Source organism: Sesamum indicum, linkage group LG13, assembly GCF_026168435.1.
Source record: "Sesamum indicum cultivar Baizhima isolate 11 linkage group LG13, ASM2616843v1, whole genome shotgun sequence".
Taxonomy (NCBI): domain Eukaryota; kingdom Viridiplantae; phylum Streptophyta; class Magnoliopsida; order Lamiales; family Pedaliaceae; genus Sesamum; species Sesamum indicum.
Window position 1 is genome coordinate 10,746,238 of NC_142669.1, and position 20,791 is coordinate 10,767,028.

The 20,791-nt window shown below is 31.4% G+C and overlaps 1 protein-coding gene across 1 annotated transcript; it reads right to left on the reverse strand.

Annotated features, from left to right (window-relative positions):
- Positions 1–17,825: 17,825 nt before the first annotated feature.
- LOC105176883 (9-cis-epoxycarotenoid dioxygenase NCED1, chloroplastic) lies at positions 17,826–20,240 on the reverse strand. The gene has a single exon (XM_011099822.3). The coding sequence runs from the start codon at positions 20,061–20,063 to the stop codon at positions 18,246–18,248; it is 1,818 nt and encodes a 605-aa protein (XP_011098124.1). The 5' UTR covers positions 20,064–20,240; the 3' UTR covers positions 17,826–18,245.
- Positions 20,241–20,791: the final 551 nt, after the last annotated feature.

Below are 20,791 nucleotides of genomic sequence, written 5' to 3' on the forward strand. Positions count from 1 at the left end.
CTGGACTAACTTCCTCTCTTTTCCTTTAATTCTTGTGCATATTGTCACTTCTCTACCTGATGTAGTAAAACCAGAACTTAGTTCTTTTTACGATGAACAATAAAGTGTGTTTTTGAGGGGGCTGACACTAGAATTAGTTCCTGTTACCACCTCTTGGAAACTTATAGAATCTTTTGCCATCAATTGGTGATGATATCTTTACTAGGTTCACTGCATACTTTTCTGTACAGCTCATTCATTTGGTGCTTGGACAATACTTGCTTGATGGTGCTAAAGATTTTTACTGGTTCTTTACTTTTCCCCTGTGTTTACTAAATGCTCAATACTAAGTTCTTCTTACATGAATTTCATGACAAGTAGGATTTGCAAGTTCTGTTCTGAAGCACTGCAATTCTGCTTTCAACATTTGTTTTAGTTCAAAGGCTGCATTTGCCATGTTGATTGCTTATATTTGTTCAGATGCCTACATATATGAATTTCTCCATGTATAATTTTCTTTGCAGTATTTACAAATACGCTTAGGGTAAATTACAACTACCGCCTGTGAGGTTTGGCATAATTATAAATATTTTATTCGATGATTGGAAAATTACAAATACCCTCCTAATTTTAACATTCTATTAGCCTCCATTAGGTTTTCATCCAATTTTTGTAGTGAACTGATCATAATGCACTTTTGGATTATACGTTATAATTATATATATTTTTTAGAAATTTTCAAATATATTTTTATGGACTAATATGTCCTATCGAATATTTACTTTACCCACCTTCAAAATTTTTTTTTTAACTTTTTTCCAAATGATCTTTTTTTTTTTAAAAAAAAAATATCAACAAGGGTGAAATAGTAATTTTCAGTTCACCGTCTAAGGGCTTTATAATTATTTTCCATTTGAGGAGAGTATTTGTAAATTTTTCAAATAATAATGAGTTCGAATCCAATGCAGGACGTAGAACTCATCATTTTATATGGGTCTATTTTGAGCTGATGATAGTTGGTTTATAATTTTTGATCCAGTGGCAATTAGGCTTAATCATAAATCACTAGTGGTGATGGTTATTATATTTGTTTAATTGAATGAAAAAGGAGAAATAGACAATCAATAGCTGATAAAAATCAATATAAATTTTGGGTAAATTACAACGATCTTTCTTTGAGTTTGGCATAATTACGAATACCCTTCATTATTTAAAAATTATCAATATTTCAAATTTTAACGACTGTCTAACAAATTAATCCTATCCGTTAGGTTTTCATCAATTTTTATGGTGAATTGACCAAAATGCCCTTGTGGATTAGAAAATATAGTTTCTTTTTACGGACTAACTGGATAATTTTTTTATAATTTTTAAAAAGAATTCATCCATTCTGTTCGATTATTTTATAAGTTTTTAATTATTTTTTTTAAAAAAATACAATAAGAGCAAAATTGACAATTTCATACATCCATCCGAGGATTACATAATTTCATCAAACATCTGGAAGTATTTGTAATTTTTTAAATAATGAAGGGGTATTCGTTATTATGTCAAATCTCATGGGAGGGCGTTGTAATTTACCCTTAAAATAAATAAACTTTAATATGTGTCAATAGGAAATTATTAATTAACTAAAAATATGGTTATTTGTGGAGATAAAAAGTATAGTTAATGGCATTTTAGAAGACCCATATTTTACCAATTTGGTTAGTTATTACAGCAGTATTTTTCTTAATATAATATTTAGTAATTTGTAGTACACGCAGTGTGTATGTGTAATTCTTTCGTATTATTTAAAATACAATATTTATAATATTTTATTATTTAATAAAGAATAATTAAATAATAAATTAATATTAAATTTATAGAAAAAATGGTGATAAAAAATAATGATATAATATTATAAAGGAAAAAATGCATGAAAATAAATATATAAAAAAAAATAACTACAAAAAGAGAGTGGGAAAGTAGGAAATTTGATAAATGAATAAGAAAATTAAACTAAATATTAAAAATTATTAAATAGCAGACCAGAAAAAAAGTGAGATACAAAAGGATGTTCTTCTTTAAAAGTAAAGTATTAGTTGTACGTGACACATTCGATGCATGTACACAAAATATTAAAAAAATAAATAATTAAATATTATTTACTATTTTTTGGTATGAATGTACTTGATTGATTTTTTCCTAAATGAAGACAAATGAATAATATTAAAATGTAACAAGAGAGAAAACAACTTTTGAGAGAAAATGATAATATAAAAAGGATTCTAATAAAAATTAAATAACTTTAAAAGAGAATTTTGAAGCAGAAGAAAGAGAAAAAATATTAGTTAAAAACAAATAACTAATTAAAAAATATAATTTTTATCATTCGTAGATAGTGGAGAAATGTCAAAGTTAGTGAATCAAAAGAAAATGACAGACCACGACACCCGAAAGGTGTTGGTCAATAATTATATAGTAAAGCCAATGAGATTAAAACACTTGACTTTAAGGTTATGGGTTCGAATCCTATCAATGAGTAAGATGCTATTCTAGGTTAGATCACTTCTCAATAAGGCACACTACAAGCCCACAGTCAGCCCAGCTAAATTGTCTCATATAAGGAGGACAAGGTACTACTAGGTTTGTAAATAATTCGAGTCGCATCCAATATATCATTGTTTAATTTTATTTTTATTATTATCGAGCTTTAAAAATTATATTTAAATTTAATTTGATTACTAATTTAATTGAATTCAAACGAGTTTTAATTGAATCAAACACGAGTCGAGTTTAAGTAATTTAATATTTTTAAATATATTTTATTATTTTTTCACTAATAGAATCGAGTTCGAGCCGAGCTCAAAAGTTACCGAACAAGAAATTTTGTTAAGATTCAGTTTATTAAGTACAATAAATTGAGTTCAAATTAGTTTTTATTGATCGATTTCAATTAAATATCAAAATAGTTTGATTATTTTTTCAACCCTACACACCAGACAAACACGGTAGTAGTTAGTCAGAGAAACCAACTAGAATCTAGAGGCATTCTTGACCTCTTTCCAACACTTAAGCCCCGTTTACTTTGATGCATAGGCTCGTATAAGAAAAAATAATATATATTAATACAAGATTTACTTTGATATATGAAGGCCCGATATAAAGGTAAAGCTCTATAGTGATCGCTGTTGAATTAGGATAATTCGTCCCACCTTTGGAGGTGGGATAACTTATCCCAAATAATATTTCCAAGCCGGCCCTCAACTCAAATGACAATTGTACCCTCGTTTTTTGCTGAAAAACTTACCTTCCTCCCACCTACTTTTCTTAGACATTATTCACTCATTTCCAAACATTTTTGTTTTCACCCTCTCGAAAATTCTCCGTTTACACTTGACCTCACTTCTATTATGGTTTGGATGAATAATGCAGATTAACAAAAAAAATTATATAAATTTTTAATTTTGCCCTTTGTTTAACATTCCTATGTATATTCTTGTACTTATAAATAAATAAATGTAATATTTATATATTGAGTGGGGTTAACATTATCACATTTTTCTCTTTATAAGTACAAAATTATAACACGTGAGTGTTAAATGAGGGATAAAATTGAAAATATATATAATTATTTCGCTAGAATCAGTAACTTTTGTTCAAACTCTAACGAAAGAGGGTTTGATGCAAACAGTGAATTTTCAAAAGAAGTGTAAATATAATTTTAAAAAAAAAGTATAATTTCACAATTTAGAAAGGATTTAAATGTAATTATCCTAAAAATGATCACTTTTCCAAAGATAGAAACTCCCTAAAAAAGTGACCTTAAATTATAGCATGAAAATTTGTGCATGACACATGCAATGATGTCAAGCATCACTACATGATGAATCAAATGATGCTGATGTGGACTTGGATCGACCAATGGGAGAGGGACACGCATTAAGTGTTATCAAAAGGTCCCTCAATATTGGTCCCTCTAAAGTGCAAACAAAGTTTTTGTCTCTTGCATTAATATTTTTGTGCATAAAATTATGGTGCAGAGTGAGTTCAAGTTGTTTGGGCTGAAAATGTCACATGTCATTGTGGCTTTTGGGGATTTCAGCTTTCCTCAAAGGCCAACTTTGTCTTCTGCCCGTTTTTGGATGTGGGGTTGTAAGAACAACAAAATAAACCAACGGATGATGAAATCGTTGTTATCTCTTTAGATTTGATGTAATTATATAAATTTTTTTATAATTTTAAAAATTATATTTAATAATTTTAATATTTACTTTTGTTAGTTAAAATTTATTGAATTTATTGATATTAATTTTAAAAATTAAATAAAAGTTCATATTTATCTCGATTGACTTATTACTACTTATTGCAGGTTAAATAATTTTTTTTTTGGATAAAGTTTACATGAATACATCTTGAGGTAAATTACACCGACACCCACATAAGGGGTATATTTGTAAAGAATTTGTATAATTAGTCTTGATTTCAAGAATCATTAATGTAATTTAGTTTCGCTAAGACGGTGAAAATTATTTTTTTAAAAGAAAAACACACACAATATTAATATCTTAGTTTTGTTGATTAATAGAAGGTGGGAATTCATAATTTAAATTTTTTATTTCAATTTGGAATCATAAAAATGTATAACTAATGTTAAGAACATATTTAAAAGATGTCTTCAGTAGGTGGAATATTATGTTATGTAAAATAGAGGACAAAATGTTATTGAGTTTGAAAATTCATTCCATTCAAGATTCACCACAAAAAAGAAAATATTAACAACAAACAATTAAATAACAATGTTAAAATTTTGCATAATTATTTATAGGAAAAAGTATTATTTTAGTCCGCCAAGTATGCCTAATTTTAATTTTAGTCCGATAACGATGTCCATTTTTGTTTAGATCCAGTAATTTACGAAATTGCTTATTTTTAGTCTTTTGACAGATTTTTGGACAATTTTACCTCTATGAGTGCATATGGACTAAAACTGTATTTCACAAGTTGCATAGGGGTAAAATTGTTCGAAAATCTGCCAGAGGACTAAAAGTAAGCAATTTCGTAAGTTATTGGACCTAAACAAAAATGGACATAGTTATCGAACTAAAATTAAAATTAGGCATACTTAGCGGACTAAAATATTACTTTTTCAATTATCTATATTAAGTAACCAAAAATTTTATTTTGTCATTACAAAGATTTATATAGATAATAGTTAAGTAGATATAACTATTAATTAAAAAATGGCATAAATTTATTGTTATAGATAATTAATCGCATATTTATAAATAACAATATATATAGTGACAATAAAATATAATTATCACTATATATAAATATACTACTAATTATCTATAGTGACAACTTAATACATAATACTTGTCATTGATATTTATATTATGACAAAACCAAAATCATGGTAACCATTTCAGACCTATCTCTTGAATACTTTATCGTTATTACTAGTTTTCATTGTACTGATTTTTCATTGGTCGATTATTTCTTTTATATGTATTTCATAGTAATAAAAACACTCATGCACTTTTGGTCTCCTAATTTAGCTCATTTAATATTTTCGTCTTTTATCTTTTTAATGTAATATTTTGGTCTTATATCTTTTTAATTTTTGACATTCCAATCCTTGTTTTCGCTGGAGTTCACTCTTCTCGCTGAAAAAATGCATTTTCATTTTACGTGAACTTTTTCAAAATTGGAGCTACTATTCCTACTGGCCCATTTTGCCAGCATTTTTCATCCTTTAATTTTTTTAGAGTAGCATTTTGGTTATGCATCATTTTTAACTTTTGCAATTTCAATCCCTTTTTGATTGGAGTTCACGCTTCTCGCTGGTGGAGGTGATTCCGATTAAAAAAATTAAATTATAAAAATTAAAAAAATATAGAACCAAAAAGCAACTATAAAAAGTTAACGAGCAAAAATATTTAATGACCTACATTAATATAGGACCAAAAATACTGTAAAAACTTGGACAGAGCGTAAATATATCAAATATACTAGTCTAATATCCAGAATTATGAATTAAAATACCTAACTAAGTGGGTTTCCTACACTTGTTTCCATTTGTTGCTGCAAATAATGTGGCAAGTATTTAATATCCAAAGTCAGGTAGAAGCTCTACAAAACATATATATATATATATATATATACATGATTTTGTAATTAAAAACAGAAAAAAGTATTATTTTAATCCGCTAAGTATGCCTAATTTTAATTTTAGTCCGATAACTATGTCTATTTTGGTTCAGGTCCAGTAACTTACAAAATTACTTACTTTTAATCCTCTGACAGATTTTCAGACAATTTTACCCCTATGAGTGCATATGGACTAAAACTGCCTTTCAAATATGCACTCATAGGGGTAAAATTGTCCGAAAATCTGTCAGAGGACTAAAAGTAAGTAATTTCGTAAGTTACTGAACCTGAACAAAAATAGACATAGTTATCGGACTAAAATTAAAATTAGGTATATTTAGCGGATTAAAATAATACTTTTCCCATTATAAACATATAGTCTCCAAGAACATCTTTCTATGGCCCTTTCATGTCTCTTGAGCCCAAGTTTGTGACATTTCTTTAATGAATTTCAGACAAAATGCCTTTCATTAGTGTACTAAACTTTCTTGGAAATGCCTCAGCCTTGAGTTGTTTTTTTATGACAAAACCTCATCAACAACAAATATTACATACGTCTTTAAGATCGGCTCATTTAAAGCCACTCATTCTGGGTATGTGATGTCAGATTAGGATGTATGAACACGAACACGATACGATATAGATAGAACGATACGAAAAAATATAATAAAATTAAGACACGATATGAAACTGGCACGGCTATATACAATTAATATATATTATTATTATATATTCTCAATTTCTCATAAAATTAAAATGTGCCATATGAAAATATCAAGGTAAATATAAAATAAGCATGTCTTACATCTACATTTTTAACCAAATGTGGCTTTAAACATATACATAATCGGTTTATTTTAAAAAGTTTGCAATTAAACTTTTATAATAATTCAAATTAGTTTAATCATCATGAAAATATCTCGAATTCTTGGTAATTTCATCCCAAAACTTTTAGTTTGAGAGGAGTGAATTAACTTTTTATTTTTTTATTAAGCCTAAAATTCTTTTTTTGTTAAAGACAACTCAAAACTTTTTAAAATTATAAAAATAGCCCTAAACATGTCCAAAATGTGTCGAACACGCCTACAAAATGTTTTGGCGTGTCCAACGCCATTTTTATATTCAATATGTATCTGACACTAAATCGAGTAATTTTTTAGAATGACTGTGCATTATAAATGTGATACGTAATAACCTTTGACGGATTCATATGTGGTTTTCTTTTTTTGGTTGAGGTTAGTTTTAGTACCAACATACACAGGTAGGATGATGTTTTTTTAAGGAACATTTAAGTAATTTCACCTGCCTCTGTTGCCAAATTATATCCTTTCATATCTCTTCTTCTAAACATGATTGTTGGAGCTTATTTTTGTGACTTCATAGTTACATATATGTATTATATATATATATATATATCTATATTTTATTATTAAGGGAGACAGGTATTTTGGCGTCTTAATTTTTTTATCTGCCATTTTATATATTTTCTATTATTTAATTTGATTTCTTTTAATTTATTTATCTAACTTCCCACTTCCCCATTATCTTTCAATACTTATTTTTTTATGCATCTATTTTTGACATAATTCTTTTTTAAATTCTATATTAATATTGTTTTGTACATATTTTATTAAATAATAAATACTTTATTTTAAGTGATATTATAAATTTGCACACACATAAGGCACAACTTGGTTTGCATTATGAAAATTTACAAAAATATCCTTAATATTTCTTATTCAAATATTCCCATAATTATTTTATTCAGGATATAGTAACTACCAACCTCTAGCTTCTTCTAATTTTGAGTTTTTTGCTTTAAATATTTATATTATTATAATTTTATTTCTTGCAGCTAATAGAATAACAAATATATTTTACTTAATATTTTTTTTACCAAATAAATAAATATTTTTCTTTATTTAGTTTTAAATTTTTCACAAACATCAAATCTGCTCGGCTCCCCGTATAAACTTGTACTGAGCATTTGTCCCACACGATAACGGGTGTTACACTTTTGATCCCACAGTTTACCGACTTAGTCCATTTGGTCCCATAGTCTAAAAAATTGTAGCATTTGAGACAAAAGAAGCTATAACTTTTTATCCTATTGGACCAAATGTGCCACAGTTTTTTATCTTATGGAACAAAAAATGCTACATAATTTTCTATCCTATGAGATCAAATATGTTAAGCCCATATAAGTTATAACTATGAGATCAAAATTGCAACACTGTTTATCGTGTTAGACCAAAAATACAATTTTCCCCAATACTATTTGATTACACCATTTTATACACATCCAACTGCTCATATACCCACCCATCTGAGCAGTACCTAAACAGGTGACGTGAAGTATCCCACTCCCATCAGATCATGTGATGACTTGAGGCTATGTTTTTGGATTGAGGGGTTTGCTATTTTCTTGCAAAGCTGAAGACCTGGGGCGAATATCCTGGGAACTATACTTAGAAAATTGCGAGATGTGCATGGCTGAAAATCCCTCAACCTGCCTCTCCGCCCAATTTCTCGTGGTGATGCAGCTTACCCGCTTTTGCCTCGAGCTTTATGAGGGCAATTTCTTTTGATAAGGGTAAATTACCAAAAGATCAAAATGCCCTTCTTTTTTAAGAAATTTGCAGTAAAGGGCATGATCTGTGCATGAAGGTGCGGGTCGGGTCGTGACCCAATCCAATTGACCCACCCGCTCTGAGGATCGTTAGATCACCCGACACACGGACCACCAGATGATGCCACGTGGTAAGTTCCTATAAGGTACCGTACATTATAAATACCAACATTTATAAATATTTATAGGCAAGTACATTTATCATATTTTCTTGATCTTACTCGCCCTCTGTTGATCGCTTTCGACCTCATTTTTCTAACTTAAACATCAAAGGACCTTAGTTGGGGGCTACCCGACAAACCTAACGTTTGTTCTGTTATCAGTATTCACTCGTGGGAAGTTCAAAAAAGGGATTCAACGACCCGATCTCAGGGTACCAGATCTAGCCACCCGACCCCATCATCTTTTTTCTTGTAAAAAAAAATCCATTGAATTTTAGGTTGATATTGTTCGACAGATTTGCTTATTAGAAGAAGGTCGAGTCATAATTCCAGAGTTTGAGCCAGTAACGGTCATGTGGGCTGCAGGAACAAGGAACAGGTTAACTGCGACAAACCCTCACGTAAAAATATTAATAGACAAAAGAGAAAAGTAGAATCCCCTTAATTTCAAGAAAGCGGGTGAAGTGGCAACTTAATGCATGAGATGATGAGGTTTTTCTCTTTTCTTAGGAGGCAATTTTGCCCGAGGATCAAAGCTAGTTACCTAACTCCTTTAATGTGTAACCTATTATGGACTAATAATATTTTAGCTTAATGGTTAAGATTAAAATTTTATGAATAAATTTAAAATTATGGGTTCGAGTCTCACTGGAAGTGTGGATGTTTGTCTCACTTATGTAAGTTACTATAATTTATTTATTTATGTTAGTCACATTGATATATTGCTCGGTTTATCGAGATATTAATATAATCATATATATATATCATTTATTTAAAATATTAAAACAAAAATGAGTTGCCTGACATATTGGTAGATACAGGAATTTATAAAGAGGAATTCTTAGAAGGAAGGAGAATTTTAGAAAGAGATAAAATGTGGTTAGGAAGTCGAGGAGATCGTCTCTGTGATTATAATATAAATTAGTAAGTGTGACACAGTTTATGTATTTGGATAACTTTTAAAGATATTAATATAAAATATTTATATGAATTGTATTATTAAGTTTTGTAATTTATAAAGGTATCTAAAAATATATATTAAGATAATAAATTAATGTAAATATTTTGATTTATAAAAAAAATTGACAAACAAAGATAATAAATAATGCTGGAAAATAAATAACCCCCAAAAGATAGTTATGAAAAGCTACAATAAATGGAGAAGTTAAGAAATAATTATTTAATTAATTTAAAAAATTATAAATAAATTATCATACCAAAATTAAGTGAGACACTAAAAAGGTACTTTCACTTTAATATATCATATGGATTTTAAATAATTATATTTTGAAGATTGACCCAAATGTGACATTTATTATTATTTTTATTTATGTATATTATTCCTTGCTACAACAGTACATTAAACTCAAATACTAATTTAATATACCAATATTTGCGAATCAACCACCATGTTCAATTTAAAAATGGACTATTAATCATACCTACATTCACGAAGCTTTAATTCACAATCTCGTAGTTAGGAAACTCAGTCTGTCCCCCAAACAAGGCCTTATTGCGAAAATGTGACATTTATGTATTAGTTGGAGAATGTGAAATCTAGTTAAAATGCAAAAGGGATTGGATTGTCATTTTTTTTTGGGGGGATATGGTGGGATTTGATTGTCTTAGTAGTTGTGGGTTTTGAATCAGCAGCACTCACCAGTTTGGGCAGTATTCTTAACTAGGAAACAGTAATTAATGTCAATAATTAACAATCATATTATGATAAGCTATCAGAATATTGTTTATTAAGTGATAAAATTGAATATTAAGATAAGCTGCAAATTAAAAGGTATTTGTTTAATTAATCTCCCTAGATAGTATGTAATTGATGAAATAATATTTTCCATTTTGAGACCTAACTCTGTGTCTTTTTATGGAGTGTTTGTAATATTTTTTATTTTAGGGTGGGAATAAGATGTAGAGAAATTTGTTAGTTAAGTAATAGTAAAAGTCGAGAGTGTTTGAAATAAAAGTTAGAAATGAAAAAAAATTAAAGTCGGAGTGTCTAAAACAATAGTTTAATATTTAAAATTTTATCAATAAGTTACAGAAGTTGTCTAGGAAACTACTTATAAATTTTGGTTTAAATCATTTTTAATTTAATTAGTTCAACACAGAAGTTGTAAATGAAAATTATTCTGTTTATATTAAGTTGATAAACACTTATTTTAAATCTTCAAACACATTATAATTTTTTATATCTGAACGATGTAATTCCTTCTCTTATAAAGGGAAAAAAAAAAGAAAACTATTTTATTCGGTATACGGAAATTTATCTATTACATAATAATTTGATGACATGATGGTTCTGATTTTAATTTTTCTATTTAATTTATTTTTTATATTTTGACGATGTTAATTCTTGTTTTTAGGAAAGAACACCATTTCCTTTTTTCAATCTATATGTTGGAACTCCTACAACTTGAGTTATTCTGTAAAGACTATGAAATTTGGTGTTTAGTTTTCCAAGGGGAAAAATGCAAGCAACCCCCTTGTGATATCGCAAATGAGCAAATTACCCCCTTGTGAAAAAATAAATAGCAATTTACCTCCCTATATTTTTTAAAATACAACAATTTACCCCCCTATGATTTTTAAAATGAAGCAATCTACCTCCCTATATAAAGGAGGTAAATTGCTTCATTTTAAAAAGTATAGGAAGGTAAATTGCTATATTTTTTTCATAGGGGAGTAATGTGCTCATTTTTAATATAACAGGGGGGTAAATTGCATTCACCCGTTTTCCAAGGGGTACAGCTGCTTCTGTCTTTCACATAAATAAAGCTCCTTTTTGAAATCCACAAAGACGTACTCTACCATCATATGCCTTTGCCATGATTCGTCTATATGTTTGTATTCTTCTCTCCGATGCTTCGCTCGTTTATTTGATCAAATCCAAATTTTTTCTTCTGGCTTTGGAGTTTTCCTTTGTGTCGTAGGAGCGTATTCTCCAAGTCTCCTACCTATGATAAAGATTTATGGACGTAACGTATAATTTCTTCAATGCAAGCAATTTTTCTGATATCGGTTAGTGTGCAATTTCTGTTGGACCGAGAGTTGTTACCTATAGTACACGAATATTCCAAAAATTACACAATAAAGTGTCGGACATGTGTCGAACACGGAAATCACGTGTCTGACAATAAAAATAATGAAAAATATTTTAAAGGTGCGTCAAACACGTTTTGAATTATTTTATAATTTCAAAAAGTTTTGATCTATTTTTTTGAAAAAAAAGGAAAAGAATTTTGACTAATAAAAAATTAAAGAATTAACTCACTCATTTCAACTAAAAGTTTTTTTTAAGAAATTACTAAAAATTTGTGATATGGTCATAATGGTTTAATTAATTTGAATATTAAATATTTTTATTTCGTACTTTAAAATAAACTGATTATGTATATTTTTTAAACCACATTTGGTTAAAAATATAGATGTATGACATGCTTATTTTATATTTTATCTTGATATTGTTCACATTGCATATTTTAATTTTATGAGATTTTAACAATACATATAATAAAAATATACATCATATAGTTGTATTAGTGCCGTGTCGTATCCTAATTTTTCTACATTTTTCACATCACCGTGTCCGTGTCGTGTCGTGTTCGTCTTGCAGTGTCCGTATCCATGCATTATAGGTTGTTATGATATAGCTCTTATTGTAAGTTATTCTTTAATTTATTGTAAAATAATATATCTAACTGTTTTCGCTATTATTTTGTTCCAACCCAGTTATTTGTGTATTGATTTAGGAACTGATTAATATATCCGATCATTGATTTCAAAACGAAATTTAAATTGTTATGCAATTTTCCCAACACTATAATTGTATTTATATGTATTAAGTTTCAAGATTTTTTTTAAATCTAATCCTTATTTCAAAATTTTAAATAAAATGGTTGCTAAAAGTTGGTTAGATCTGACGTCTCTTATGTATTCAGTGGAGATCCAACAGCTACTAAAAGTAGAGATAGTATATACTAAATGCAGGTGGAACAGCCAATTCACTGAAAACTTTTACGGCATTCGTGCGACTAACAAAATGGGCATAGGTGCGCTACTTCAAAATCAGGGTATTTAATTAGACTATAAACTAATATGAGGGGATTCTATTGAAATTAACTATTCTACTTTTGGATACCTTCCACATATCTAATATGTCCTTTTTTTTAAAATTAAAATATTAACAAAATCTAACGAAAAAAATAAAAGTAAATTTTTTTTTTTTTTTGTAATTTATGAAACTATTAACGATAATCTCGTAAATGAGAAAGTGTTGTGACCCCAAATTTTGAAACGAAAAATGCAATTTCCCTAACAACAAATAAATTTGAAATAGAGAAAAGAATATATCATTTTTTTGGAGAAATAGCATTTTTCGATTGCATAAATGCGGTCCATTTCACTTTTGGTTCTGTAATTACAAACATTAGCACTTTGGTTCCCATCCACTTTTTTTCTACAAATCAACAGCACGTGGCCACTAAGTATTTTTGGTTGGGGGAAAAATTGGAGTGTTTTCGAGCTTGAGACTACTTTTGGTGGGGAAAAATAACTACGTTTGAGGGTATTTTGAAGGAAATTAAGGCAAAGAGAAAGGGGAATTTCTCTCTTCTAGTTTACGTTGTCCTAAAAACATGTTGGATGCATGGCTTGCACTGTTAAGTTGTGGACAGGGAAGTGAATGGGAACCAAAAGTATCAATTTTTATAAGTTAGGTGATTGAAAATGTTAATCCTGTGATAAATTGGATCAAAAGTGAAACAGACCTAACTTATAAAACCCAAAATATTGTTTCCCCTCATTTGTCCTACTCAAATGTCTGCCAAATTCACCATTTTTAGGACAACATAAACCACTTGGAAAAGATAAGAAACATTGGAGTAATGGTGGTCTACAAAACAACAAAACAATCACATGTATTGCATTAAATGGTTTGCTGTGTTTGTAGTCATGAGTAGATAGCAACTTTCATTAATGGATCCACATAATTGGAACAATACTCAACTTATCATTCATATGTAGGGTGCAGGTCTTATGTATTCACAAATGGAGAGTGTAGGGCTATGTTGCACAACTGGTCGGTGGACTCATCTGCACAAGTTGATGAGGGTTTGTCCATAAATGATGTGACGGGCATAGGCCATATTGCAGTGCAATGACATTTCTGATGACCTGCGTTGCTGAGGGAAAGAAGAACAGAATTTGCAATTGAACACACTATAAATAAAGGACAAGAAAAGGGCTGTGGACTTCTCTAAAAAGTTAAAACACAAAAAACTGCTCGCAGAAATGAATTAATAGGAACAAAGCCCCAATACTAAAATATCACGTGAGAATTAAAATGCTATCATGAAAAGTTAAAAAGCGAAAACGCCAAAAATAATCTAAATTGCAGGACCAAAAAGCATTTAAACCCATTGAGAAAAATTAAAATATGGTCGGAATTTGCTAAAATGGCTGGAATGTGCACCCTATACCATTTTTCTCTTCAATGTGTGAAACTTTTAAAATTATAGGACAAAATTATCAGAATGAATCTCTACATGACTAAAATTTTCGCCTCCCATACTTATAAGACTAAAATTGCAATTCTTTTGAGAGAAAAAAAATAAATCAAAATAGTAGAATATATCGGATTAATAAATCAAATTTGATTGGTAAATTGATGAAAAATCAATGCGCTTGAAATGTCAAGTTAAAACAAATTTGGTGACATATATGTTTTAAGTAAAAGTATTTGTTTTGCACGTCTTTACCAAAAAAGAAAACAAAAATCGACATTTTCCATTCAATAATCGATATCCACCACCCAAAATATTCATGGATATTTAAAAGAAATAAGTTTCGCAACATACTCCACCCACCAATTCTTGAAGGCTCAATTAGGGTGTGACGTAGAATTTTCTATAAATCACGTGATTTCGAATAGTTTGAACGAAACAAACATAGAAAATACTAGCAAAAAAGGATAATTAATTACACAAGCATATGAGAGTTTGGTGTAATTATATGTATATTTTTTATGATTTGTAAAATTATATATAATATTCTTTATGTTTGTTTTCATCCAATAAATAAATCTATTCATCTGTAAAAAATCACAAAATTTGTTGATATTAGCGAAAAAAAAAGAGTTGACATATTACTGACATATTGGAGACCACAGAAATCTTTTCTGACCAAACTACAATCATCCATCTTTACACAATAATGCATGCGTGAGGAGGTACATCTTCACCCTCATAACTTTTTTTTTCTTATTCATTTCAACATATATTGTGAATTTTACTGACAGATGGATCTATCTGTTGGATAAAACAAGTATCAGGATATTAGGTATAAAATTTATATTTAATTACACCAAAATTTATAAAAATGCGGTGCAATTATTCCTAGTAAAAATGCACAAAGACCTAGTTGTTGCCCCAAGTAAAATTTTATGCGCTTGGAATTTGAGATTGTCTCCTGCCGGGGTTGATCAATGATATATAGCTAGACAAGTCCGAGTACTCCAAGTTCATTTGTAGCCGTCTTTGTACCCAGAAATGCATGGACAACATAAACTCCCTACCAAAAGGGCAAACATGGCTGCTTTGTTCTATGTCCACATCCCGCTAACGTATCTGCATTCAAAATTGCTTCGGCAGGAAATTCTGCCGAAAAGAAAAGATTCAAAAACGACCGCACATTAATAGAGATCGTTATTTATTTATGATGCACTGACACAAAAACGACGATACGATACGAAGTTTCTTTGAAAGATTTTAGGATATTTCACAACTCAAATTAAACATAGTAATGTGAATTGAAGCATAGAGTCTCGTAACTTAGTTCATTTGATGTTTTCGTATTTTAACTTTATATAGTAGCATAATGATCCTATATCTTTTTAATTTTTATGATCTTAGTTTTCGAAAAGTTCACCTTTCTCGTCAGAAAATACATGTGTTTCACACATGACATTTTATATATAATTGATTCCTATTGGTCCGTTTATGCCATTATTTTGTCCTTCAACTTTTTAGGAAAGGAATTTGGTCCTAAATCATTTTAAGTTTCGCAATTTCAATCATTTTTCTGTCGGAATTCAGTCTTCTAGCTGGTAGAGGTGAACTACGGCGAGAAAAAGATCTGAAATCGTAAAAATTAAAAAGATGTAGGACCAAAATGCTATCTAAAAAATTAAAAGATGAAAACACCAAACGACCTAATTTACGGGATAAAAAATGCATTTAATCCTTAAACTATATATACATGCATATATGTCTATATATTTTTGGTAACACATTTTGAAGAGAAAAAATCACATATATAACATTGTAAGAATAAGTAATGATTGGTTGAAGTAAATAAATATTTTTATATATAAGAAAAAAATTTCAATCATTACATTCTTAAATAACAGAAAGATAGACTTTAAATACGAAAACTTAAATAAAATTAATACATATTTTTCATTGAAAACGCAAACATAAACAAACAGGCTAAAGCTTCCATCACACACAGCAGTGGAAACAGATAAAAACTTTGATGATCACTAGTGAAAAAGTTAGAAAATATGGGTCCTAAGTGCAATTTAAATAAAATAAATGAACCTTTGCTGTCACTTTTCAATAAGCATTGACCCTAAAAGAGTATATTATTTTTCCAGGCACTATATATATATATATATATATATATATATATCAGGAGTAAATTGTTGATTCACAATCAGTGATAAACACAAATGTTTACACACTCTTCAAACATCACATTATATCATACTTAGAAAAAAGCTAGAAGTTATAAGCAACTCCCTTATCGATTTATGCAACTTATATTGGAAAAATCGTAAAATTTAAACTATTTTTTCAAATATTCTAACTTTATTTTTAATACAGCTTAACTTACAACTTTCTCTACAACTTATTTCCGTTTAAAAAGTAGAAATTATTGTAAATACTCCTATTGTAAGGTCTTGTCAGTATCATATATTATTAATATCAGGTGTCTTTTTTTAGGAAAAATATTAAAAAATTTATAATTATTTTCAGTTTTTTAAAATATCGTTATCATTATTAAAAATCGAAGAATTTTAATCGGAGACTCGTCGCTTTTCTTTTTAAATGCAGTTAAAGCATTTGATCTTTCCACGCTGATATCACGAGTAGTGGTGCAAAATCTAGACGACCGGTGTTTGGAGGTGCGATTGGCTGAAGCCACTTGGAACTGGCCAATCAGATGCTGCCAGAAATAAGATGGTGATTTGCATGAGAATTGACAAGAGAGTTGAGACATTTTTGTATCAATTTCAGTGTCATCAACCCCACCACCAATCACATTGACTCTCATTATTTTTGCTAACTTTTTTTTAATGACTAATGCTGAATATTTTCAGTGAGTGTAGTCAATTTCAAGCTAATTATAGAGTGTTTGAGTTCTACTTATCAAGCATTGATGTAAAATTTTGAAAGATTGTATTTAGATAGTGTGTACATAGTAAATGAAATAAAATATACAATATGATTCTAATTATAGAAAATTCAACCATCGAATTTAAGTGCCGTCAATTTTATCGCTTACGGAAATATTTGATCCATGCGTTGTTCATGTATCTTTCTGAACTCTTTTTCTATTATTCATCTGTGTGTCATGTACATGAAAAGAGGATTCGGATGAAAATCTTTTATTCAAACTTAGTCTGGTCAAATCACACATGTGATTTGTCATTCTTTCAGAATATTACATCAATCACATGACCAGTTCAAGTATGACTATGCCTAATTTGAACGGGAATTTCCTGATCCGAGCTGGATGTTTTGCTACCAGGTATAATATTGCATTCTCCAACGATGTCGGGAAATCAACCATTCCAGGTTTCTGTAACAATACAAACAACAGCAGTAGAGTAGCAAAGTTTTAGAAGATGGTGAAAAGGAAAGAGTTTTTATACAAGAAAACAGGGGTGTATGTATGTAACATGGAAAGACAAAAAGACCTGTATATATAATGTATTCACAGAACATTATTAAACTGTATTGTCCTGTAAACCTATACGTATGCTATGTATACTGTCTGAATACACACACACTATGTGAAAGAATAAGCAGAAACCAGCTGAGCTTCCATTCTACCTACAGCCAAAAGCTACAAGCTGCTCCACCTAAAACCTCCCACATCAAAATGTTCAAGAAACAAACCAAAGAAAGAGAAATGCATTGGAATTTATAGAACCCCATATGAATTAAGAAGGGGGGCTCTTCTTGGAAACGGCTTCGAGACTCCGGGGACGTATCTCCAACCATCCCTCAGGCAATTCTCCGCCGTGAAACATGGATCGGTAACCAGAATCAGGCCTGATTTGCCAAGTCTTTGGCGCTGATGAATGTGCCGTGAAAGCCATATGGAACTCTTGAAGGGAGTTTGACAGAAGCCTCCAGGCTCATAGTCTTGGCATTAACTATTTGCAGCTCTGATTTCCAGGCCTTCTCGTCATGCACGAAGGCCAGAATGTAGCCATCGTCTTCTGCTCCGGAGTTGGGGTCTGTCGGCAGAAACAGGGGTTCCCCGCCGTATTTCTCTTCCCCATAGAAGAATTTATTCACTTCACCTGTGAAGAGATCAACTTTAGCAAAACCGGAGACTTTAGGCCACGGCTCTGCGATCGCCAAGTATGCGTATCGGGTTTTCCTTCCGAGCCAGTTTCTGTTCACCATCCCCGCCTCTAAATTGACTTGATCTTCATCAGACATGATGGGCCTTCTGGTGGACTTGCCCGTCTTCAAATTGAGCCTGATTTCTGATAAAATGCTCTTCAGTCCCTCGTCGCATTCGTTGAAAATGGAGTCAGGTGGAGTCATACATGACCCGACGACCACGATTTCGTCAGTCTCCGGCTCCTCCCACGCATTCCAGAGGTGGAAGCAGAAGCAATCAGGAACTTCCACCCACTTCATCTTTGTAGCATCCTCTGCGTACTTGTCCAATACCCCGAACCTGGAGAGTTTATTCTTGTCATACACCACCGGAGATCCTCCCCTGATCATTTCCGACATCTTGAACACCACTTGCTGATCAGGCACGATGACGAACTTCTTGGTGATGGCGAAATCATGCATCATTGTTGGTCCAGAAACTGGGATTTCTATGTCAGCTGACTTCTCCCCGTTTCTTGAAAACCTGAAGTATTTCAGGTAAGGCTTCTGGATGACATCGTAGCTCAGGGCAAATAGCTCCCCGGAGACCGGGTCGAGCTTTGGGTGAGCAATCATGGTGGACTTCAGCTGCCCGTTGAAATTGTATCTTTCTACAGTTTTCAAGTCGCCGTTGGGAGTCACTCGCACGTGGTAAGGCAAGTCATCCTCCGACATGGCTAATAACCGGTTGTTGAAATACACTAATCCGGCGTTAGCCACTCCAGTGCCCTGGCCGTGATCGACCAGCTTGAACAGCCCACGAGCATAGAAAAGGAGCAATCTCGCTATGCCGGAATGGCCGTGTAGCTCGCCAATGGCTTTGGGGAAAATGGGCCGGCCTAAAGCCCGTTCCTGGATGAGCCTTTGCGTCTCCGTGAACCGACAAGCATAGCTCGCTGAGCCGTCTTTGAATTGCACGGCATGAATCATGCCATCGCCGTCGAAGAAGTGGTGGCCGGCGACAGGCTCGAAGAGCGGATTCGCTCCATTCCTCACATACACCCCTTGAATGGAATCCGGGATTTTTCCGGTGACAGGAAGTTTGTGCTTGACAGGCTGCTCAGGCACCGGAGAGAAGTTCCCAGCAATTTGGACTCTGGGGTCAGCTGTTTTCGGCAGAGGGTGGTCAAGCTCATGCGCCGTCAACGCAGTCTCAATTGCCTCCAGGGCCATTGCCGCCGCCTTCTGAATGATGTTCCATTGAGGTTTGGATGGAGAAGCGGGGGAATTCGACTTGGTGATGCTAGTTTGTGGGGCGGCAATTGTAGTGGAAGAAGGTGTTTGATATGTGGTGGTGGTGGATTGCTTGGGGAAATGAAGTGTGGGAGCTTGGAGAGAGCATTTTATGGTTGGTGGTAGTTTATTGGGCTGGCTCAAAGGGAATGAGTTTGTACAAGAGCCCAGCTCACCTTTTGACGGAGCATAAAGTTTGGGCTTAACCAATGAAGTTGTAGTAGAAGTTGAAGTGGCCATGGCTCCCTATTTTGGCACTGAAAGAAAGAGTAGGGGTGAGTGTGTGTGTGTGTGTGTGTGTGTGTTAGAGTTCTTGAGTTATAGTTGGCTTGAGAAGATAGATAGGGAGAGAGAGAGAGAGAAAAGAAAGCAAGAGAGAGAAGAATGTTTGTAGGTGAGTGATTGATAGGGAGGGGAGAGAGAGGGGGTAAGCATATATATAGAGGAAGATGTGGGCATGGAGGTCCACTTCTAACATGTAGGAGAAGCCCACGTGTTGGATATAGGAAAGGGAAACTCTAATATGGATTGATCACAAACGAGATGGTGGGAGCGGTTCATGTTCATAGCTTCTTCATACTTCGACACCACTTTTCTTTTCTTCCCCCCTAACATTTCTCTTTTCCCTCTCAACTCTTTTGATGACCTCTCTTAGTTCGAGTTATCATCCCCAAATTTGAATGATAACAAGTTATTGATTTGGAAGGTCACAACATCTTGAATTTTATTGTTTTATTTTATTTTAAATTTAAAAATACCTACACTTTAAGTACCTGTCAAGATACAAAATTTTAGCTCAAATTAAATTTGACTATACATGAACTAAGTACATGATAAGTGTAATACACATGTTAAGTGAATACATATAACTTAAAAAAAGTGAACAATCGCAAAGTAAGTATATAAAAAAAAAGGGACCAATCGTACATATTATATGATTAGTTTGGTTCGATCATATCTAATTTAAA

Excerpts from the sequence above, each read along its gene's own strand:
- LOC105176883 (XM_011099822.3), bottom strand. The coding sequence starts at position 20,063 with ATGGCCACTTCAACTTCTACTACAACTTCATTGGTTAAGCCCAAACTT.